We start from the raw sequence: 24,681 nt of genomic DNA on the forward strand, positions 1-24,681 counted from the left end.
TTATGAGGATCTTGTTGGTCCCTTGAAAAATCTTTAAACTCGGAGAACATTTTACTATCTTGGTAGTGCACCTGATTCAGGGCACAGCGAAAGCTTGTTTTCCAAGTCGGATGGCCCTCACATTGTGCATTATACTTTCCACTGCAAACAGTCCAGGCCTGAAATGTAACAATGTAATGTGTATAGTAAGCTCCAAACTTTCCCCAGATTGCCAATGTCAGGGAAGAATTATAGTGGTGCCTTGGATTACGAGCATAATTTGTTCCGGGACTGTGCTTGTAATCCAAATCCACTCCTAAACTAAAGCAAATTTTCCCATTAAAAAATCACTGATATGTAGACAATTGGTTCCGCACCCCAAAAATAATGACTTATTATTCTGAATAACATGTAAAACAAACGAAACAAACATTCAGAAACAGCTGACTATGTGATATTATAAGTTACTGTACAGTAATGGAGAGAATGGGAAACACAAGGGCGGACAGAGACTGCAGGAAGCATGAATGAATGAGCAGGGCAGATGTGGGCACAGTATAGCAGCACTCTCTCCACAGTCCTGTCCCCTGATGTAAGCCCCAGCCTGAAGTGGATCTACCATGATTTGAAGGTGAGCGAGACTTCCTGGGTCAGAGTACAGGGCTGTAGACCACATTGTGCAGACCATGCCCCTCCTCCACTTGCCCTCCCACCCAGTAAAGGGAGCTCTTAAACCAAAGCAATGCTCTTAAACCAAGTCACAATTTTGAAAAACTCTTAAACCAAGTTACTCTTAAACCAAGGTACCACTATAATGTATTTCTGGGCTACAGTTTATAATATAATGTATTTCTGGGTGCATGGTATACATTATAATGTATTTCTGGGCTATGGTATATATTATAATGTATTTCTGGGTGCATGGTATACATTATAATGTATTTCTGGGCTATGGTATATATTATAATGTATTTCTGGGTGCATGGTATATATTATAATGTATTTCTGGGTGCATGGTATATATTATAATGTATTTCTGGGTGCATGGTATATATTATAATGTATTTCTGGGTGCATGGTATATATTAATGTATTTCTCTAACATTATTATTTCTGAGGACATGGTTTTGGCCTATAGGAACCGTAGTTTTACATGGTAAAAATCTACATTTTAGTGTGCAAACCTGATTTGGCAATTGATAAAATGTAATAATAAAATAGATTGAATTGATCTACAAGGATTTGCTTCTGTGCTATTCCTATGTTGCCAGCACTGTTTGTCCTGCTGACCAGATGGCCGTGCATGCAGCGCTCTATCCTCCATCCTATATGGCGGGATGTGTGATTCACTAGCAGCAGGTAGAGCTGTGAGCTGCTGCCCGTCCGGTTATCCGGTATGGTGAATAGCCGCACTGTCTGGCCGGCGGCAGCTATGTCCGGTGCTTCTCACTTTGCGGCCACCCTGGTGTGTGGAGCGCACGTCGCCCTTTGCCCGGGGCGGCTCCGGTAGTGGGAGGAGGAGGAGGGACCGAGGAGGGAGACTTATGAGACCGGGCAGTAAGGCCTGAGCCGCCGTGTCGCCTCCACACAAGCCGTAGCAGAGGAAGCCGCCGCCAGAAGCATGCAGTCCCGGGGCCCTGGGATCTCTCCGGGAGGAGGCCGCCTCTCCGTTCTCCAGCGACATCTCGTATCCTTCTGTGTATACACGGCATAGGACAGCCGAGGCAGCAGGAAGAGACTATGCAGGGAGTTACCGGGCAGTGTGTACTAGTGCTTCTACCACTGTGCAGCCACATATAACGCAGCAGCATGCACACAGTATACAGGGCACTGACAGCTAGGGAATCGCTGCTTACACACCTACAGGATCTGCAGCAGATTTGAAGTTGCAGATTCTATGCAAAGTAAAGGCCCTATTCCACGGAACGATTATCGCTCATAAACACGCTCCAACGACCGCTCGTTAACGATAATCGATTAGTGGAATTGGTGTAAACGAGCAAACGACAAAGGCAAAATCGTTATATTGTCGTTAAAAATTGTTTTTCAGCATGTCGAAAAGAAATCGTTGGTCTTTTGAAAGATAATTCGCTAATCAGTTCGTAAAATTAGAAATCTTTTAGTCGTTCGTAAAAAGGTTTAAAAAAAAAGTAGATGTGTCGTATGGTCATGATCACCCCGGCGACCGTTTTAAAACGACCATGTAACGACCGCAAAATAATCGTTGCACTACATATATCGTTCATGTTCCTATGTGTGTTATGTGTTATCAATCGCTAAAAAAAAAATCGTTAACGAACAGTCGTTGGAGCGAGTTTATGAACGATAATCGTTCTGTGGAATAGGGCCTTAACTCTGGGCCATCAAATCTGCTGCAGATCCTGTACGTGTGAACGCACCGTAAAGGTCTATAAGGGTGCGTTTACACAGAGAGATTTATCTGACAGATTATTGAAGCCAAAGACAAAAACGGACTATAAACAGGGATCAGGTCATAAAGGAAACACTGAGATTTCTCCTCTTTTCAAATCCATTCCTGGCTTTGGCTTCAAAAATCTGTCAGATAAATCTCTCTGTGTAAACACACCATTACCCTGTTGCTGCTGCAGTACCCTCCCTTATACAGGCCCCCTATGCTGCTTTGCCTGAGGGGGCTATCAGTTCTCCATGACAGATGACCAGATCACAATCATTATCCCTATGGAACAGCTACATAGAGTGATCCACTGGATCTCTACAACAAATACACCAGAACGCCTCCTGTATATGTCATAGAGGTATATTACATTTTTTCATCGGTTGGAGTCAGGATGCTGAGACCTCCACTGATGGTTAGAAGGACTTTGTTAGGACTACATGCACACTGAGGTGTTTGCATGGAACATTTAAAGGGATATTTAGCTCTATAGGAGGATAGGGGGTAACAAGCTACCCCACACCCACACCTAGGGCTGGGCGGTATACCGTAAAAATACTGATACAGTCACTGGTGTCGGTTAACCGACCTCAACTCTGCCAGGACGGTATCTGCGGTATTTTTCCTCCCCCTCACTTGGCGGCCGCATCTACTGCTCCCCCTCAGTTAATCTCCCACGAAGTCCCTGCTCCTACCCTGACTGGCCTGTGTAAAACTATTCCGATCCCAGCCAGGACGCACATATACTGGTGCAAGGCAAGGGATAGAAGATCCTACTGCGGGGGCTGAAGAGAAAGGCTGGAGAACTGACAGGCTGCGCACGGGCGTGCTGTGTGCTCAGCGCTGCTGCCAGGGCGGCTCACTTCTAGCTTCTCTGGAAGCTGCACAGTGAGCCCTGCCCCCCCTCTCCCGCACGCACAGTGGCTTCAGGGGGTCAGGTATGGGTCGGCACCTCCTCGCTCCACAGGGCACCGCACTCTGTCCCGCACAGGAATCCGCGGCGCCCGATATCTTTTGTCAATCCTGGAAGCAGCCATGTGTGACGCTCTTCCCCGGACACTGCCAGCAGATATATGTGCTCGGAGCTACACCAACACTGAGTGACTGGGGCTGTGCGGGAGAGACCGAGAGCGGTGGCCGGTGGAGCAAGGAGGTGCCGACCCATACCTGACCCCAACTGTATGTGAGGAAGAGGGGGGCCACGGCAGAACAGCTTGTGACAGAGTGACTGGGGGTAGATATTAGATAGAAAGAGATAGATCTATCTATCTCTCTATCTAGCTCCCATCTGTCCATAGATAGATAGATAGATAAAGCAAACCATATAGGCTGCACACTAAATGAACTGTGGCTGCCAGCAGTCGAATCCCAGATCTTGGATCAAGTCAGCTAGTAAAAAATACTCTGCAGCACTCTGATGGTAATACAAACATGGATTTATTCCATATAACAATGTGCAGCAAACTTTACAAGTAATATACAACGTTTCGGCGTCTCCTAGCCATTTTCAAGTGGCACTTGAAAATGGCGTAGGAGACGCCAAAACGTCGTATATTACTTATGAAGTTTGCTGCACATTGTTATATGGAATAAATCCACGTTTGTATTACCATCGAAAAAATGTGGTTTTCAAAAGGGGTGTGGCTTTTAAAAGGGGCGTTCAATTTATCGTTACCGCGGCTACATGAACGATAAACTGCGATATTGATTTAGGCCAATATCGCCCAGCCCTACCCACACCCCATTTAATTTTACAATGGGGCCCTAGCAGTCGGACCCCCACTAATTAGCTTGTCACCACTATTGCTCTCACTACCATAAAAAGTTTCTTGATGTTTTAGATCTTCATCCATTTAAAATAGTAGTTGCAGTTCACTTCTCTTCCTGTATCTGTAGACAGACATAAGACAATGTATACGGTATGTAAGATATGTGTATTCTCTATATATCCGACCCCTGTTGTGCTTGGAACGTGTCCAAAACAAATTTATGAGGTCGCTGATAATAATATGCAACTAAATAATGTACAAAGGTGAGTAACCTGCACCCGCAGCAACCCTGCTCCTGTTTTCTTACACCTGTGATAAGGATCAGTATTATCAGAGGCTTCTTTAGATATTTCACATTAGTTCAAACATTGGCGTATACATTGGCGTATACAGTATATCATAATTCTCCCTTTTATTTTTCTTTTGACTAGTCTCCTGGTTCTGATTTTGTACTTTATTGCCTTGTCTACCAGCCATTTGTTTGTCATTCATGTTTTTTATATTCACCTTTGGCAAAGGAAGGGGATGTCACCAAGTTGTCCTCTACTGCATATGGTAGTTGAGGCAGGTAGGTAGGGACAGCTGGGTATGTCTAGCATTAGAGCCCACTGTCCTTGTCTCCCCCCTTATTCCTGGCTTTACAGAATCAGCTGCTGGCATAGCATCCCCTTTTCAGCGAGGCCTTGCTCACCTTCTGGTAAGCCACACTTATTGAGTAAAACAAGTGTTGGCCAGGTTTTGGTCCAAATTGTACCACCTTTTGATGAGAATTTGATTATCTCCCCCATTTGTTTTTATGGTAATGGTAACTTGTGGTCGATACATTCTTGGGGGACTAAATAAAAGTGTGTACAACAGAATTTTGGTAAAAATCAGTTGTTTATTAAATTTTTAAAACTAGACAAAAAAAAGGACAAAAGTTTTGCACTATGATGGGTTTACAGAGCCGAGTAAAAAAGTAGGTGTGGTTTTTATTAAAAGACTTAAAGGGGTAGTACGGCAGTAAACATTTATCCACAAAATAACACACATTACAAAGTTATGCAACTTTGTAATGTATGTTATGTATGTGAATGGCCCCCTTCCCAGTGTTTCCCCTCACCCACGCTAGACCCGGAAGTGTTGGTGCATTATACTTACCGCATTCGTGTCGACCTCCATCCGCGATCTTGTGACAATGACGTAGTCTTCGGGAGGTCGGCCGAACCGCTCCATCCGTCCCTCTGGCCAGCCCCCCTATGCCGCATTATTAGCTGCTCGGCTGCGATTGGCTGAGCATAACTGTGCTCAGCCAACCTCGGCTGAGCAGCTGATGATGCGAAATAGGGGGGACGGCATGAGCAACGGATGGAGCGGTTCGGCCGACCTCCCGAAGACTACGTCATAGTCCCAAGATGGCGGACGAGGGTTGACACGAATGCGATAAGTATAATGCACCAACACTTCAGGGTCTAGCGTGGGTGGGGGGAAACACTGGGAAGGGGGCCATTCACATACATAACACACATTACAAAGTTGTATAACTTTGTAATATGTGTTATTTTGTGAATAAATGTTTACTGCCGTACTACACCTTTAAGTCTTTTAATAAAAACCACACCTACTTTTTTACTCTGCTCTGTAAACCCATCATAGTGCAAAACTTTTGTCCTTGACGCGGCAGAAGGCAGCCGGCACTCGGGAAGATCGGAGGTGTTCGGGCCGGCCGAAGATGACGTTTGGCACAAGATGGCGGACGGGCGTGACACGGATCAGGTAATGCATAATGCACTACACTTCCGGGTACACGGGCGGGGGTGGTGGGACACGGGGAAGGGGGTTGTTCACAGACATAACATGCATTACAAAGTTGTATAACTTTGTAATGTGTGTTATTCTGTGAATAATTTTTTACCGCCGCACTACCCCTTTAACATTTCCCACATGTCTACTTTATGTTGGCATTACTGTTTTTCAGGACGGTAGAAGGCTTTAAAGTGAATCTATTAACTGTAATTCATGTTCATGTAGCTGTTAGGTCAAGAAGACACATGGTACCTTAAATATATATCTGTCTGTGCTTTAATTCTCCTATGTGTGGTGTCAGAGAGGCTTTCCCAGGGTCCTAAAGTGCAGCAAAGCTGTAATGCCTCCTCACTCCCCCTCTCAACCCTGCTTGATTGACAGCTGCATTTTGAGCTCCAAGCAGGTATTGGGGGGTAGTTATGAGGTATTGCTGCTTTCAGCTGATGAGGGTCTTGGGAAAGCCTTTCTGACACTTCACACATGAGAATAGAAGCATTCTACATTCTGGAAGCACAGACAGATATGTGAAAGGTAAAATGTGTCTTCTTGACCTAACAGCTACCTGAATTTCATGCAACAGATTTACAAAAAAAAATAAAAATAAATAAATAAGTAAAGGGACATTTAACAAATAATGGCAACATAAAGTAGACATGCTATGTTTTGCATGCCATGACTCAAAAACAGAAGGCAAAATGTTGAAAAAAAGGAATTGAACTGGTACCCCACCTCTGAGATTCTACATACGTTCAAGCCAGCACTATCTCCTCTATGCTGGCATTGTAATAGTCTAGGGTTCTCTCAGGCACCTCTTTTGGTCTGTGAGATCATTCAACTGTACTGGAGGACTATGAAGGATCTTGTCCTTCGGGTCCTGGAGTATGGCATTCCCTTTGGCCCCTAAGTCTTGCCTGTTAAACCTCTTCTCTTCCTGTATTTTCAAACTTGAAATGCAGGGTTATCAGGTTCCCTAATTTTGTCTGTTGTCTGGGTGTTTTATCAATGTTCACAGCCCACTGACCTCTATAGCTGGGCTCTGCTGCCCCAGGGCTCTGACTGTATGGACTGTTCTTTGCATTCTTGCATGTTTTTTATTTTGGTAATACAAGGAAACCAGCAGCTGCCAGACAACTTCTGGGGCAACAAGGAATCAGACTGGGCAGCAATCTAAACTATTAGATTCTTATATTTTATTCATATTCTTAGGCCAGGTTCACACACTGTAAGACACCAGCTGTTCTGTGACCCGGCAGTGTCAAAGAACGGCCAATCAGTGAAGTTCATTCCGGCCGATACTGAAGTACTGGCTGGATTAACTTCATTTGTGCTGAATTGGGATACAGGCGCATTCGTGTGTGCCCGCATCCTAATTCACCATAGCACACAATGGAGAGTGCGGCCGAAGCCGCATTCTCCATTGTGTAAGCATGTCAGTTTTCCTTGCGGCCGCTAGGGATTCCGGATGGAGTGTATGCTACTATGGCCGGGATGGAGTGTATGCCACTATGGCCGGGATTCCCCCTGACTGTAGTGCAACATAACTTTTTTATTAATCACGGCCGTTGTTGCAAATTGGCAACAATGGCTGTGATTAATACAAAAGTTACGTTGTGTGAACATAGCCTTATATGGTACTCATCTGTCCTAATGGACCTTAGTTGTAAAGCAGATAGCCAGTTGGCCATCCGTAACTTTCTAGTAACATTTTTTAATCACTGTTATGTTACAAAAGGTGAAAGCTATGAACTTCAGTCACTGACGTTCATTTGCACTTTATACGGCCAAGGTTGAGGCTCCCTGTACATACAGGACCTAAATTATATTGTTGATAAGTTACAGTGTGTTCCTGTACAAACAACACATGTAGCTCACCTGTGTGCTTGTGTTTACCTGACTTTTTAATAGTCTCTCTACCCCTAGGGTTGCTTCACATAATCTTATTGATTTCTCCGTTTTCAACTATTTTTACTAGACTGTATTTACACATGTTGGAATTTCATAGCAGTACTGTTGTGGTACTAAAGTGTCTTCACCATGCTTTTTACATGTGGCATTACATGAGAAGATCTATGTTATACATTTTATCTGTCAGTAGTTATAAGGTTCCTACTCTCAGTTCTGGCCAAAGCCAGAAATAAAATTGAAAAGAGAATAAAATTGTGATGTGTTCCATTTATGATCCATTCCTGGCTTTTTAAAACTGCATAAAATATATTCATTTGTAAAGTGAAAGGATTGTGTTTGCCTTACATATAGTTTCAGACAGCAGTTCCTGTGTCAGGACAAGTTTCCACAGCCACTTCACCAAACTTTCGGTAGGTTAATATTGTATTTGTATAGTCCATAGCTCTGTGTTTCCATTAGATCTATTCTTAAGACTTTTGCTCAGCATTAGCACTGTTCAGCTTGGTTAATAAGAAGAGGAGGTAAATATAAAGAAACAGAAGCATATCACTGGCAATAAATTAGATGTCTTTTTGTACAAAATTTTACATACTGTAATATTGTATAAAATATTGTTTTATTTAATCTGTAGATTAATAAAGGGGTGTTCAGCTGATTTTAAAAAATTTAAATTTTGCTGTCCAGGTGCTATTCCTACCTCTCTGTGTCCCCTCTGTGTCCTCCTACAACATCTTCAGGTCCCCAGCCAAAGGATCCCACCACCACAGCCAGCAATTGGCTGAGCCAAGACAAGTCCATCTCAGAAGTGGAGGTGAGATTGTTTAGCCAGGGACCAGAAGAAGGCATAGGAGGACACTGGGGGAGCATGGAGAGGTAAGAATAGCCTTTTTACTACGTTTTTCACCAGGGCAGCAACATATTTAAAGTTTCCTTAAAGGGGTTATCCAGCGCAACAAAAACATGGCCACTTTTCCCCCTACTGTTGTCTCCAGTTCAGGTGTAGTTTGCAATTAAAAGGGTAGTGCGGCGATAAAGAATTATTCACAGAATAACACACATTACAAAGTTATACAACTTTGTAATGTATGTTATGTCTGTGAATGGCCCCCTTCCCCGTGTCCCACCACCCCCACCCGTGTACCCGGAAGTGTGGTGCGCTATACTCACCTGTCACGTGCTGACCCCCGTCTCCGATCTTCATTCAGTGACGTCTTCTTCAGCCGGCCGGCGAACAGCTCCGTCTGTTCCGAATGCCGGCCGCCCTCTGCAGAGTCATCTGATGCTCAGCCGCGATTGGCTGAGCATAACTGTGCTCAGCCAATCGTGGCTGAGCACAGTTGCGACGCGGCGGAGGGGGGACGGGCGGCAGCGACTCGGCCGTCCATCTGAAGATGACGTTTGGTACAAAGTTGTATAACTTTGTAATGTGTGTTATTCTGTGAATAATTTTTTAGCGCCGCACTACCCCTTTAAGCTCCAATTACTTCAATGGAACGGAGTTTCAAAACCCCACCCAAAGTGGCCATGTTTTTGTACTGCTGGATAACCCCTTTAAGGTAGTGTGTGTGTATATATATATATATATATATATATATATATATATATACACATACTATTGCAATTATACATATCTTATAAAATATATCTTTCTCGTGCGTCTTATTGGGGGACACAGATACCATGGGTATAGGCTGCTGCCACTAGGAGGCGCTGAGAGGGCTGCTGAGAGGCGCTGAGAGGGCTGCTAGGACATCGTTACCGATGTCCTTGCAGCCCTTGCAGCATCATACATTACCTGGCTGCAGGGCTTGTCCTCAGCTCAGTCTCCTTCCCGGGTCCCCCGCGCTCTATCTTCTGAATGGCCGGTCAGCTGACAGGCCACACGCGGCGGTCCCGGCCTGTGATTGGCTGAGCGCTCCGTCAGCTGACCGGCCATTCAGAAGATAGAGCACGCGGGACCCGGGGATGAAGACCGCGCAGAGAAGAAGCCCTGCAGCCAGGTAATGTATGATGATGCTGCTGCTGCTGTTTCTTCTCAAATCGTCGGTCGCCCGCCGCTCACCGCTATTCAACCGTAGCGATGCGCGGTGGGGGAACGATGATTTTAGGTCTGGCCCTAAATGAACGATCAGCCGATGACACGATCATCGGCTGATCGTTCTCTCTATTTCACCGAACGATAATCGGCCGAATTGGGCCAAATGGGGCCGATCCGGCCGATTATCGTTACTGTGGAATAGGGCCCTTAGTGTCAGTAGGGGGCAGATACAGGTCTGGGTTCTCCAGACCAGTTTCTTCCTTAATGTTTCTCGAGGGCATAGGTGTCCGGTCTCTTTGAGGTCTAGCATCCTTCCTTGGCCATTCGGACTATTAAGCCTTGTTTTCACTTCAGTGTTTTGTTGTGCTCCTGCATACCATTACTTCTTCTCCCTGAGGTAGTTTGGTGGGGAGGGTTTTTTTTACCACTCGGCAAGGAAAGCTTCAAGCAGCCCTTCTCTCCTCAATGAGGTTAAAATATTTAATATAATAAGTATCCCCTGGTTACCTTCTCTGAGTAATGTTATTCCGAAATTGCCTACTTAAGGCTCTATTGTCTTCAAACTTATAGAATTATTGACAGACTTACTTTGGTTTCGCAAGTTGCCAATTCTCAATAACCTTTTTTCATTCTCCATTAACGCCCCCTTGTTTTTCTGTTGCTCTGTCCACCGGAGTGCATCTGGCTCTGGCCTTTCCAATTGCCTAGGGCTCCAGTTGAGCTGGTTGATCCCTTCAAAGTGGCCATTAGTCCCTGCACACAGTTTTGTTCTTCTCCCTCTTTCTCAATAGACAGTCTATTCTCTCCTTTTTGCTGTTCTGCTCTTACCAAGCAACGTCTCTGTTCATCTTTAAGGCATTGGGGTTTCTAGATGTAGTATACATAATGTAACACACCAGGCTTGCAGGAACACAATTTTCTGGGGTAAAAGGCAGGACACGGTCATCCAGTCCACTTGGCACACCAACACGGAATACTCAGGACACAGCAGTATGTTTAAACTGGCTTCCTTGCCAGTTTTATTGTGCAGGTTGCTTATTTACAAACACAAATCATAAACAGAAATTCCTAGCCAGGCGCTATCTAAACAGAAATACAGTCCCTAACTACAGGACCAAACTGAGCTAGCCTAAGCCCAGCCAAACACAATAAAGCAACCTGTATACTTGCGTTTTTCAGCAATGTCTCTCTGGGAGATCCAGCTTGTCTTCCTTCCCAGGCTAAGAGACCCAGTGAACAGCACAGCCTGGCTCTAAAACATACCTAGCCAGGTGCACCTAATCAAGACATAGGTAAGAGCTCTAGAAATTAACCCTTCCCAGATAGCTATCCTCTGCATATGCTAGGAACCTGAGAGACACATAGATCCCATTAATAACTTGACCCTGTAATATACCACATTTCCCCCCTTTGCGTAAACCTATAGGGTTGAGCACTGTGGTTCATCAAACAATAAGTGCGAGATAAACCATCCACATTAGCCTGGAGGCTACCAGGCCTGTGCTGGACGGTAAACCTATAGAGTTGGAGGGCAAGAAACCACCGGGTCACTCTGCTATTCTTTTCTTTGTTATTTTGCATCCACCTCAGGTGGGCATGATCGGTGATAAGGTGGAACTCTCTCCCAAGCAAATAGTATCTGAGGGAGTCAAGGGCCCACTTGATTGCCAAAGCCTCTTTCTCTACAGTGGCATATCTCTTCTCATGGTCGTTTAGTTTACGACTGATAAATAATACTGGGTGTTCTTCCCCATCAACTATTTGTGATAATACTGCCCCTAGGTCTGTATCTGAGGCATCCGTTTGTACTGTAAAGGGCTTCTGAAAATTGGGGCAGATCAATACTGGTTGGGAACACAGGGCTTGCTTTAGAGCAGGGGTGGGGAACCTTCTCCATGTCGAGGGCCGGTCGGACCTTAATAAAATCATTCGAGGGCCGCACTCAATGTTATACCGTGCGCGGCAGTTAGTAGCGGGGGTTTGCAGCACCCGAACAAGGCAAAGTATTGTTCCCCTAATGCCCCTGCTATTGTAGTTAACCCTCTGTGATGCCCCTTGTACCTGATTTGAATCCTTAGTGATGCCCCTGGTAGCCTAGTTAACCCCCCAGCCATGTCCCTGGTGGCCTAGTTAACCCCCCCAGTCATGTCCCTGGTAGCCTAGTTAACTCCTCAGTCATGTCCCTGGTGGCCTAGTTAACCCCTCAGTCATGTCCCTGGTGGCCTAGTTAACCCCTCAGTCATGTCCCTGGTAGCCTAGTTAACTCCTCAGTCATGTCCCTGGTGGCCTAGTTAACCCCCCAGTCATGTCCCTGGTAGCCTAGTTAACCCCCCAGTCATGTCACTGGTGGCCTAGTTAACCCCCCAGTCATGTCCCTGGTAGCCTAGTTACCCCCCCCCCCCCAGTCATGTCCCTGGTGGCCTAGTTAACCCCCAGTGTCTGCCCCAAATGAAAAAAATAAACATCCCACTCACCTTTCCTCCGCTCCCACGCTGTCCAGGTCCTCTTCTCCCTCCTCTCTTCTGTGCCGGTCTTCTTCTGCAGGCGGCGCGCGATGAAATGACGTCATCGCGCGCGGCCCGCAGGAGTCAGAAGACGTGCGCCGCTCTGCGCCGCGCTGGTGAGGCAGGAGCCGGCATACAACACATCTTCCTGTGTCTGTGCCAGCTCCTGCCTCACCAGCGCGGCGCACGTCACAGAAGGGCAGGAGTCAGAAGATGTGCACCGCTCTGAGGGGAAGGAGCCGGCACTCACAGCATCCTCCTGGCAGCTGTCACAGACACAGGAGGATGCCGTGTGTGTCGGCTCCTTCTCCTCCAGAGCGGCGCATGTCACAGGGGAGCCGCGGGCCACATCCGAAGGTGTCAGGGGCCGGATGCGGCCCGCGGGCCGGAGGTTCCTCACCCCTGCTTTAGAGCCTGAAATGCTGACTCTGCCTCCGGTGTCCATTCAACCATTACAGAGTTCTTCCCTTTTGTAAGGTCTGTTAAGGGAGCTGCAATGGATGCAAAATTAGGAATAAATCTCCTGTAGTACCCAGCAATTCCCATCACAACATCATCCAAATATGCTGAAGCATACTGGGTATGGGATTTTAAAATCTTGTCCATCATACGCTGAAATGTTGCTGGAGCCCCATGCAGGCCAAAAGGCAATCTGGTGTACTGGTAGTGACCAGAAAAAGTGCAGAAAAAGCAGTCTTTTCCTTGGCACTTTTTGTTAGTGGAATTTGCCAGTAACCTTTAGTTAGGTCAAGTGTGGATATGTAACGGGCATTACCCAGCTTCTCTATAAGCTCATCTACTCTTGGCATTGGGTAGGCATCAAAGTTAGAGACAGAGTTCAGTTTGCGGTAATCATTGCAAAACCTGATTGACCCATCAGGCTTAGGGATCAAAACTATTGGACTCGACCACTCACTTGTCAACTCTTCTATTACCCCCAAGTCCAACATTGTGTTAATTTCTTTTGTAATTACATCAAGCCTAGCTTCAGGAACACAATAAGGTTTTAATTTTACTTTAACACTAGGCTCGGTGACAATATCCTATTTTATTACATGTGTCAGTCCTGGAAGTTCTGAGAAAAAGTCTTTATTTTGCATTATGAACTCTCGTGCTTCCTGCGTCTGAAATGGGAATAAAGACTTTGCGATTCTCACCTCAGGTAAAACACAAACCTGGGCTGGTTTTACAGGAAGATCTACCACCAGAGACACTGTCTTTCCATGGTTTTATCAAATTAATATGGTAGATTTGTTCTGGTTTTCTCTTTCCAGGCTGGTGAACCTCATAGTTCACTTCACCCACTTTTCCAACAATGGTAAATGGTCCTTGCCACTTAGCAAGAAATTTGCTCCCTACAGTGGGAATTAGTACAGGTACACGGTCACCAGGATTAAAACTACGACGCTTAGCACCCCTATTATAGATCTTACTTTCAGCCTGCTGTACTTGCTGCATGTGTTCCCGAACTAGAGGCATGACTGCTTTGATTCGGTCCTGCATCAAAGAGACATGCTCAATCAAGCTGCGATAAGGGGTGGATTGCTGCTCCCAGGTCCCTTTTGCCAAGTCTAATAGACCTCTTGGGTGCCTACCATAAAGTAGTTCAAAAGGTGAAAAACCAGTTGAAGACTGTGGTACCTCCCTAATCGCAAACATTAGATATTGAAGCAGACAGTCCCAATCCCTTCCAACCCTATCCACCACTTTTCTCAGCATATTTTTGAGGGTTTTATTGAATCTTTCCACCAAACCATCAGTTTGTGGATGATAGACTGATGTACGGAGGTGTTTAATTCTAAAGAGTCGACATAATTCTTTGGTAACCTTGGACATAAATGGTGTGCCCTGATCAGTCAGGATCTCTTTAGGTATCCCCACTCTACTAAACACCTGTACCAACTCCCTTGCAATGGTTTTTGCAGCTGTATTCCGTAACGGTATAGCTTCTGGATATCTGGTGGCATAATCTAATATTACCAATATGTACTGATGTCCTCGTGCAGATTTAACCATAGGGCCAACCAGATCCATAGCTATCCGTTCAAATGGCACTTCAACAATGGGTAAAGTTACCAAGGGGCCCAGTGAACAGCGCAGCCTGGCTCTAAAACATACCTAGCCAGGTGCACCTAATCAAGACATAGGTAAGAGCTCTAGAAATTAAACCTTCCCAGATAGCTATCCTCTGCATATGCTAGGAACCTGGGAGACACATAGATCCCATTAATAACTTGACCCTGTAATATACCACAATATAGACTCTAGTCTATGTATTACCTGTTGTATCCATTGCCCCGTGACAGCTCCTGTTCCCATTCACCTTTACCTTGATGTCTTCTGAGACTCCATGCTCTTAGAGTACCTCTTATCTTCCTTAGAGCAGAGTGTTTTACATGTTCTACCTTCTTTCTCAGGCTGAACAGCCCATGGAGATGTTTTTTCCCAGCCTATCAGCTTTTTCTCTGCTCCCCCTTTCTGTCGGGCACTGCGGGGTACCAGGTACTACTATACTCCTTCCAGGACAACTTACACAGGCTTCAGATTGTGGTTTTCCTTTTCTCCTGCTCCCTTCTTTCCCTGTACTGCATAACGTTTGCAAAGCCTCATTCTTCATATTAACATATGTGTAGGTTTTCCCAAATGGGGTCACTCATGTCATAGGTCATGGCTTCCTCCAGATTGCCATAATTCTCATGTGCTCTACGTTTGTCTTCTCAGTGGAGACTGTACTCCTAGGCCTATGGTGTTTTCAACCTGGCCATTCTTCCCAGCTTCATAGTCAGAGATACAGCTTCTCCTGTATCTCACCTTGCACTTTGTATGAGGGACATTTGCTTGTTTCTCCTTTATTTGACGCCTTAGGCCTCTATGCACCATGATACATTTTCCAGGATCTCTCTTTATCGCTGTGTTTCCGAGGTGTTTATTCTGATAGATACCTTTTTTGTGTTCTTACTCCCTGCCTAAGTCCCTGCCGCCTGTGGTCGCCTACTTGGCTGGGCGTCTGCTTTTTTTCCCACATCTAGCCTACCAGTTCTGTTCGGCTTCCTGGATGGCCGCAACTCCCTCTGTCTGCATTCAGCACATTGCTCCAGGGACTAGACCCTTTTTTCCTTTGCGGTGGATCGGGAGCATTCACCATTAACCCTTGCTCTATTCCTAGGAGCTTCCTTCCTACTTTTGTTGTTAATGGTTGTGTTGGTGTTATTCTGTCTCGTGGTGCCTTCTCAAACTCCTTTGTCTAGTGGTTATCGTTCCCACCCCATGGACTGCTTTTGGACGTCCCATGGTATCTGTGTCCTCCAATAAGACGCACGAGAAAAGAGGATTCTTTTACTCACCGTAAAGTCTCTTTCTCATAGTCTTCATTGGGGGACACAGCATCCACCCATTTTCTTTAGTTTTTTTCCCTTGGTATGGTAGTTTTTTCCGTTTTAGTATTATTCCTACCGTACCTGTTTTTGACTTCTCCTACTGCTCTGGTACAAACTGGTTTAGCTCAGTGCCTGTGGGCGGGTATATCCTGCTCAGGAGGAGTCACTTCCTTGTTTCTCTCTTAGTGCCAGCGCCTCCTAGTGGCAGCAGCCTATACCCATGGTATCTGTGTCTCCCAATGAAGACTATGAGAAAGAGATTTTACGGTGAGTAAAAAAAATCCTCTTATTCACCTCCCAGTTTTAGCTTAGGGTGTAGATTATCATTATGGAGGGAGGGCAAAGACAAGAGTGACCCTTTAGTATAATCGTATAATCCACTAATAAAAGTAGAATACAAATACATTTCTGAAGTATATAGGTGGCAGGTTACTTGGGCGAAGTAATTGTCATAGATACTGTTAGATACTACAAGCTAAGAGTAAGGAGTATTTATAGTCCCTGCACAGCATAGACATCCATTACTTGGACTTTAAGCACAGGGCAGATACTTAGTTCACAAAGACATAAGAACATAGATTGTCATAGATAACCTTTTACCTATATTTCCTTTTATTGTTGTCTGCACTGTAAAAGCATCTGGTGATATTTTTTTTTTATTTGCTTGTGCTTACTCCCAACAGCTTTACCTTGGACAATGATCTCCTGACCACAGAGCAGAGACAGTTCTATGAGGAGAATGGGTTCCTTGTCATAAAAAACCTGGTGTCACACAGGGATATAGATGACTTTAGGTACAAAGATGCATTTCTATAATTGTTCTACAGCAGTGCTTCTCACTTCCAGTCCTCAGGCCTCACCAACAGGTCATGTTTTAAGGAATTCCTTAGTATTTCACAGGTGATATAATTATACTCAGTGCATCAGGTATTATCACAGCTGTTATTTGTATGGGATATCCTCAAATCCTGACCTGTTGGTGAGGCCTGAGGACTGGAACTGAGAAGCACTGTTCTACATGATTCACTATGTAGTAGCTTTCCCTTGTAGGCAAGGCAATACTTTGATACTCCTTGTAAAGTATTTTCGTTACCCTTTAGTGATTAAAGATCACTGTTCTTTATAGGGAAGTCTTTGAGAAAGTTTGCAAAAAAGAACTGACATCACCTGGAATCGTTGTGATGCGAGATGTGGCTATTGCGAACTCAGAGTATGTTCCAGACCAGAAAGCCATTACAAAAGTTCAGGACTTCCAGGAGCTTCCTGGACTATTCCGATATTGCAGTCTACCACAGGTATATCTATAGGGTAATCTGGATTAGATACTCTGTTTTTCTCCCTTCCGCTAAAGGGGTTATTCCAAGATCAATCAGAGACCCCATAGAAAATAAATGAACGGCTGGCTGCGTGTGCATGCAGCTGATCCTTACATTTAGAGGACAATTTACTTCTGTTCTGGGGGTTGTGGGGGTCCCTCCATCAGACCCCACTGATCATCTAGTTATACATTATCCTGTACATAGGGGATAGCTTCTGTAAGAAATATGTGCCCTTTTATTGTCTTTCCACCATTAATATTCTCTCATTTTTATTGAAGATCCTGACATTCAATACATATTATAAAAGCTTGTTCTTCTTTTAGATTCTGCAGTATGTGGAGTGTTTCATTGGCCCCAACATCATGTCCATGCACACCATGCTGATCAATAAGCCGCCAGATGCAGGCAAGTCACTTATAAAATACTCCTATAAAATCTATGTACACAAATGTCTTATTTATTTTTGTTTTGTGGGTTCTTCTTATATATTTGGTGTTTACTGTGCTCTAAGGGTATGTTCACACGACAGAATAGGGCTGAATTTTAAGAGGAGATAGGGACGCAGGCTCCACTTGAAATTTTGCCTGTTCCATTGATTTAATAGGATTTCTAATGCGCAATCTGCCATCCACCCAAAGAATTGACTTGTCAATCTTGGGGTGGATGTTGGATCCCGCATAAAAAAAATCCTATTGAATCAATAGGACAGGCAAAATTTCACACTAGTTCTCGTAGTTCTCGCCGCAGAACTATGGCCGTAGTTTTGCGGGGTGGGACATAGCCTATGTGCAATAGGATCCCTGCCGGAGCGTACACACATCGTATACGCTCCGGCCGGGATCTGTGCGGCGTCGGAAAAAACGGACAGGTCAGTTTTCTGCGGCCAGAATTCAGTGAATTCCAGCCGCAGAAAGACCTGTCAGTTCACACAGTGAAGCCGCTTGCTTCACTTTGGGCTATGGGGAGTTCTGATGCGGGCGCGCGCTGATGCGCCCGCATCAGAGCTCTGTGGCCGGAAAGATCATCCGGTCAGTACTTAAGTATCGGCCGAGATGATCCGGCCAGAGACCGGCCGTTCCGTGACTCGGCCGAGGTCACGGAACGGCCGGTCTCATACGTAGTGTGAACATAGCCTTATGTAGTATTTGTTTAGTATTTTGGGCTGTGTTTGGCCTCATTTTATAACTGTTTACTTAAGTTGGCTTTAAAAAATAGTGTGCAGAAAGTATAACAAAACCCCAAAAAAGCCAGATTATTGCAAAAATTCCATCCATATAAACAGAGTGTGGCAGAACATGCATGAATCGTACAACAAAGAAAGGATGGCACACATAGGAAACAGATAGGACGGGGGGAGTAAAAATGCGCTAACAAACTGCAAACAGTGATCACAGTTGAAAGGTAGAGGTTAAAGGAATAGTTCACCCAAAAAATTTTTTCTTTCAAATCAACTGTCTTCCAGTACTTATCAGCTGATGTATGTCCTGCAGAAAGTTATATTCTTTTCAATCTGGAGAGCAGGAGAGGTTTTCTATGGGGATTTGCTACTGCTCTGACAGTTCCTGACATGGACACTTACAAAAACACTTAATATAGGAGATTCTCCCCAGCAGACCAGAAGTGTCCTTGATGGAAGAGCTGTGTGGTAGGCAGCAATGGCTTCTATAGGCCTCATAGAATAGGGTAAACACCTATAAATGATGACAATTTTACTGATTGTTGGTGATCTTTTTCATCATTTACACTGGGCAATTATATTCTTCTGATACATGACCTGATGTTTGACTGTCCATGGCTGTAAATGAGTGCTGATCAGTTTCTTCACACGGCATAACTAATTGAGCGTCCAGGCTGCACAAAAAAACCCTGCAATGTCCGTGCAGACAATTAAATACGTTGTTATCACCCACACGTCTCCTGTTTATGGGGCTTCTCGGCTGATTACTGGCCCTTTTACATGAGCTGATTATGGGCCAAGTAAGCTCTTCTAGAAGTGCTCATTGCCTATAATCTACCCGTGTAAAGGGCCTTTAGTGTTTTAAAGAGAGCCTGTCACTATGACAGGCCTCCTTACAGTAAAGTGTCAGTGTGGCCTTCTTATATGGTACACATACACTCACCGGCCACTTTATTAGGTACACCATGCTAGTAACGGGTTGGACCCCCTTTTGCCTTCAGAACTGCCTCAATTCTTCGTGGCATAGATACAACAAGGTGCTGGAAGCATTCCTCAGAGATTTTGGTCCATATTGACATGATGGCATCACAGAGTTGCCGCAGATTTGTCGGCTGCACATCCATGATGCGAATCTCCCGTTCCACCACATCCCAAAGATGCTCTATTGGATTGAGATCTGGTGACTGTGGAGGCCATTTGAGTACAGTGATCTCATTGTCATGTTCAAAAAACCAATCTGAGATGATTCTAGTTTTATGACATGGCGCATTATCCTGCTGAAAGTAGCCATCAGATGTTGGGTACATTGTGGTCATAAAGGGATGGACATGGTCAGCAACAATACTCAGGTAGGCTGTGGCGTTGCAACGATGCTCAATTGGTACCGAGGGGCCCAAAGAGTGCCAAGAAAATATTCCCCACACCATGACACCACCACCACCAGCCTGAACTGTTGATACAAGGCAGGATGGATCCATACTTTCATGTTGTTGACGCCAAATTCTGACCCTACCATCCGAATGTCGCAGCAGAAATCGAGACTCATCAGACCAGGCAACATTTTTCCAATCTTCTACTGTCCAATTTCGATGAGCTTGTGCAAATTCTAGCCTCAGTTTCCTGTTCTTAGTTGAAAGGAGTGGCACCCGGTGTGGTCTTCTGCTGCTGTAGCCCATCTGCCTCAAAGTTGGACGTACTGTGCGTTCAGAGATGCTCTTCTGCCTACCTTGGTTGTAAGGGTTGGCTATTTGAGTCACTGTTGCCTTTCTATCAGCTCGAACCAGTCTGCCCATTCTCCTCTGACCTCTGGCATCAACAAGGCATTTCCGCCCACAGAACTGCCGCTCACTGGATGTTTTTTCTTTTTCGGACCATTCTCTGTAAACCCTAGAGATGGTTGTGCGTGAAAATCCCAGTAAATCAGCAGTTTCTGAAATACTCAGACCAGCCCTTCTGGCACCAACAACCATGCCACGTTCAAAGGCACTCAAATCACCTTTCTTCCCCATACTGATGCTCGGTTTGAACTGCAGGAGATTGTCTTGACCATGTCTACATGCCTAAATGCACTGAGTTGCCGCCATGTGATTGGCTGATTAGAAATTAAGTGGTAACGTGCAGTTGGACAGGTGTAACTAATAAAGTGGCCGGTGAGTGTATATAAGTAGGTGTATTTATGCTTTCTAGGCAGCCAGTAGCAGTGCCACTCTGGCCTTTTTCTGCTTTATAAGCCAATGTGATTTTGATTCATCAATATATCACTTTATATTACAGGTAAAAAGACCTCTCGACATCCAATGCATCAAGATCTCCACTACTTCCCATTTAGGCCTGCAGACCGCATTGTTTGTTCTTGGACAGCAATGGAGCGCATTGACCGAAGCAACGGATGTCTTGTGGTTCTTCCAGGGACCCACACAGGGGAGCTCAAACGGCATGATTATCCAGAGTGGGAGGTAAAGAGCGTTTGATTTCAGTCCAATAAAAATATTTTATATATTATATCTTTTATAGGGTACAAACAATACAAAGTTTAAAATGGCCACTGCACTGTTCCGGTGATTGGCTGAGCGGCCTGTGACTTTACACAGTGCCAGGAGCGGGCTGAAGCTAGCAGGGGATCAGGACGCATGGAGAGGAATGTAGGAGTTTATTTTTTTACAAGGGCTGCACGGACATCGCTAACGATGTCTGTGCAGCCCTTGCTGCCCGATCATCAAGCAGTGTATGTGCTCAGTAAGTGAGAAATCTAGGAGATCGACGCTCGCTTACAGAAAGTCATCGGGCCACGTAATAGGACCCTTAGCCCTCTTTAGCTGTTTTCTATTAGTACCAATAGCATTTCAAGTTTTTTTTGCCCCTGTCCTAAATTAGTTAAATTTTTCATGATGTGATAAAATATCTTGCTTTTAAAGAGAAACTAACAGCAGGTTAGAAGAATCTAACCAGCTGTTATGTTTCATAGGGCAGAAATCTCTGGAGGAAGAAGACTTTTTTTTTAAGGTGGGCATACATTTTAATTACTGATGGACGATTGATCATTTAGCCATCAAGCGATCCTGTGTTCTCTATATGGAGGGGCTAAGCAGGAACCAGACTGCTCTGGCTTATCTCTCCAAGAACAAAGTAGATGTATGGGTACCTTTTCTTTTGTCTTTTGTCCTAGGTGCTGTTTTCCTGAAATCCTATGTTTGATTAACATCTTAAAGGAGTACTCCGGCCAAGTTTACTTTTTAATCAGCTCTGCTGTCGGAAGTGTGACAGCACGACTGCATTCCAGCGCTGCACAGCCTGGAACAAAAGACGCCCACTGCAGCTGACGTCAAGGCACAGATTGGCTGTGCTGGAACGCAGCCGCGCTCTGAAGTGACTCTTTCTGCGGCACAGCTGATTACAAAGTAAGCTTTGCCAATGCACCCCTTTCTTAGCTTTTTATGCGTATAAACATTTCCACAACTAGCAGTAACTTATGATTTTTGCCTCTCCCCCTTCAGATTTGTAGGTCAACTTGTCAATGTCTGAAGACCCAGCCCCCATAAAAAGTTTGGGATAGCTGTATACTGTACTGTGCCTGGAATTAAGACAGCATCTGAAAGAAAGCGTTCTATACATAGGGTTTGTCCTTTCAAGTTGGTAGCCACATACAGTATACAGCCCCCACAGACTGGTTGAGTAGGAACCCATGGCATTCTAAAGGAATAAGGGTGAAGGTTTGGATGTCCTTGTTTATCTCAGGATAAAGGCACTTTGTCTATATTCAGTTCAGAGGTTTCAGGACCAGAAATGTGTGATTTTAAACTATAACTTTTTTACAGTAATGTGAGAGATTTTTTGGTTTTTAGGGTGGGGTAAATAAGATGTACCATGGAGTCCGTGATTATGATCCCAGCATTCCCAGAGTGCACTTGACCATGGAAAAGGGAGACACTGTGTTTTTTCACCCCATCCTTATCCATGGATCTGGAATGAACAAGACAGCTGGATTCAGGAAGGTAAAGACTGTGCCACATCTGCAAAAAAGCCCTCCAGGATTAGAACATAGCGCCATATTCTGCACTACATTGTAAATGCGATATTCTGTATCTGGCTTTCTACTTTGTACTACTGCCACCGCCATAATGTCCCCTGCTAGTGTCTGTGTACATTCCTATATGATAATGTGCAATAATACGATTATACTTTCTGCAGCTAAGACTATTTACACAAGTATTCAGTTCAGGTAGTAGTTATCCATGTAATAATGAGACTGAATAGACTGTATAGAACATGAAATGTGTGTATCATGTAATAATGAGACTGTATAGAACATGAAATGTAGGTGTCCATGTAATAATGAGACTGTATAGAACATGAAATGTAGGTCTCCATGTAATAATGAGACTGTATAGAACATGAAATTTAGGTATCCATGTTATAATGAGACTGTATAGAACATGAAATGTAGGTGTCCATGTAATAATGAGACTGTATAGAACATGAAATGTAGGTCTCCATGTAATAATGAGACTGTATAGAACATGAAATGTAGGTATCCATGTTATAATGAGACTGTATAGAACATGAAATGTTGCAGATTGCATTAGTAGAGCAGGTTATAATACTAGTAGAAACATATTAACACTTTTTAGAGTAAAAATCAACTGAAAAATAACATGTATGACAAAACCTTTACATTGTATCTTTCTAACTACAGATGCCTTATTGAGCTTTACATGTATCACTATTTATATTGTCCATGTGAAAATGATTCCCTCTTTTGTGTTTGTTATGTAATACTAGGCAATTTCCTGCCATTATGCCAGCTCAGATTGCTACTATATAGATGTAAAGGGAACAAGCCAAGAAAACATAGAGAAAGAGGTTGCTGAACTTGCCTTAAAGCGCTATGGAGTAGAGTCTGAAATTGCCTTAAAGGTACGACATTACTGTGTTACAATATTTGGACACGGGGTGGGATTGTACATAATATTTTTCCTATACAAATAACTCAGGGCTCTTTCACACATCAGTATAGTATGGTCTGCAATTACAGATCTGTAACTGTGGGTAGTATTGCACCCAGTTTACACTTTTTACATGAGCCATAATGGGTTTTGTAAAGACTCCTCCCAGACATGTCTATAGACTATCCATCAGCTTTCTGTATGTATTTATGTCATGCAGATTCAGAGCTGTAATCTGCCAGAATTATCTGATGTTTTTTTTCTGGGAAGTGTTGTGCTTACACTGGCCAATATTTAGTAGGTCTATTGGAGATCAGCATTTTAGAACGGATGTCTACTATGACAAACTTGACAACCTGCAGAAGTGTCAATACAGCTCTGGGCTTTAATAATTTTGATGAGCAAAAGGTGATGAATATATAAATTGTGAAATAGTGGGCAGGCAATATAACTGTCCACAAATTGCGGCTTTGTCAACAAAGCATAATAGTGTGTTCTCTTCTGGGTTCTATATACAGTACGTAGAAATGCTGTCATGCGTTGTTGTTTGAGGAGTTTTCATTTTGGTCATACCAGCGTTTTGATTGTCTTTTTTGCTTCAGGATGCGTGGATTGTAAAAGGACGAGTTGTACAAGGAGAGAGGATCAACCTGTAACTGGCGTCCTGTATTCCTTTTACTGTAGAGAACAGCAAGTCCCCCTTTGTTCTCAGGCTCTTTAATTGTTATTCAAGAAGAGAAATGATTTTTGATTGTTTGATTACAATGACTAGTACTCAATGGGAGGAAACAAGATATGGATTCTGAAAAGTGAAAACATCAGGGAATAAAATTAATTCTATTACTATGCAATACAACTGTGTGTAAGAATCCCTATCAGGTTTCTCACGGAATACATTCATGTTTAACATCCAAGTGACATTTACAGTGTATTTTAGAGACCTTATAACATACAGTCCCTGGTCATAGTAATAAAGTTGTGATAACTATAAACAATGCTCTATACCATCTACTCTCAATTCCCTACTTATACAAGTTTGTAAGAAACTTAAAGCACCTAAGATCTTTAATTATTTTAACTGTATTCTATAATTTTAATATTCCAGTTAATTAAGTTAATAATTTGTACCTATTTCTGTCTGACTTAATTAAAATGAAATACACTGGCAAACAAACCCATTTGTTCTTTTTAGTATTGTAATATCTGATATTGGAAATCTGATGACCAACAGTTCCTTCTCTATTATGTGCTAATATTTTGAGCTTTACTCAATGGGGTAAGTTGTCTCGTATGAAATATATTTCATGCATCTGTTAATGCCAATTGCGTTAAAATTAAAGTAATGCTTTTCTAAATAATAATGTAGTCTAGAGAGCTGCTTTCATGGTTTGCATGTCAGCACAGACTGTAAGTAAAAGGGGAGCATAATAGCTAAATTCAATGCTCTTTTGTTTCTAGTACAGGGCAAG

General features: G+C 43.9%; 1 protein-coding gene across 1 annotated transcript; it reads left to right on the top strand.

The window, feature by feature from the left end:
• The first annotated feature begins 1,476 nt into the window (after positions 1-1,476).
• On the top strand, positions 1,477-24,386 carry PHYH (phytanoyl-CoA 2-hydroxylase). Its single transcript, XM_069978654.1, has 9 exons — positions 1,477-1,666; positions 8,212-8,264; positions 16,457-16,567; positions 16,900-17,068; positions 17,416-17,497; positions 20,544-20,725; positions 22,112-22,261; positions 23,049-23,183; positions 23,815-24,386. The coding sequence occupies exons 1-9, from the start codon at positions 1,601-1,603 to the stop codon at positions 23,866-23,868; spliced, it is 1,002 nt and encodes a 333-aa protein (XP_069834755.1). The 5' UTR covers positions 1,477-1,600; the 3' UTR covers positions 23,869-24,386.
• Positions 24,387-24,681: the final 295 nt, after the last annotated feature.

This window comes from Dendropsophus ebraccatus, chromosome 1 (genome assembly GCF_027789765.1).
Source record: "Dendropsophus ebraccatus isolate aDenEbr1 chromosome 1, aDenEbr1.pat, whole genome shotgun sequence".
In the NCBI taxonomy this organism is placed as follows: Eukaryota; Metazoa; Chordata; class Amphibia; order Anura; family Hylidae; genus Dendropsophus; species Dendropsophus ebraccatus.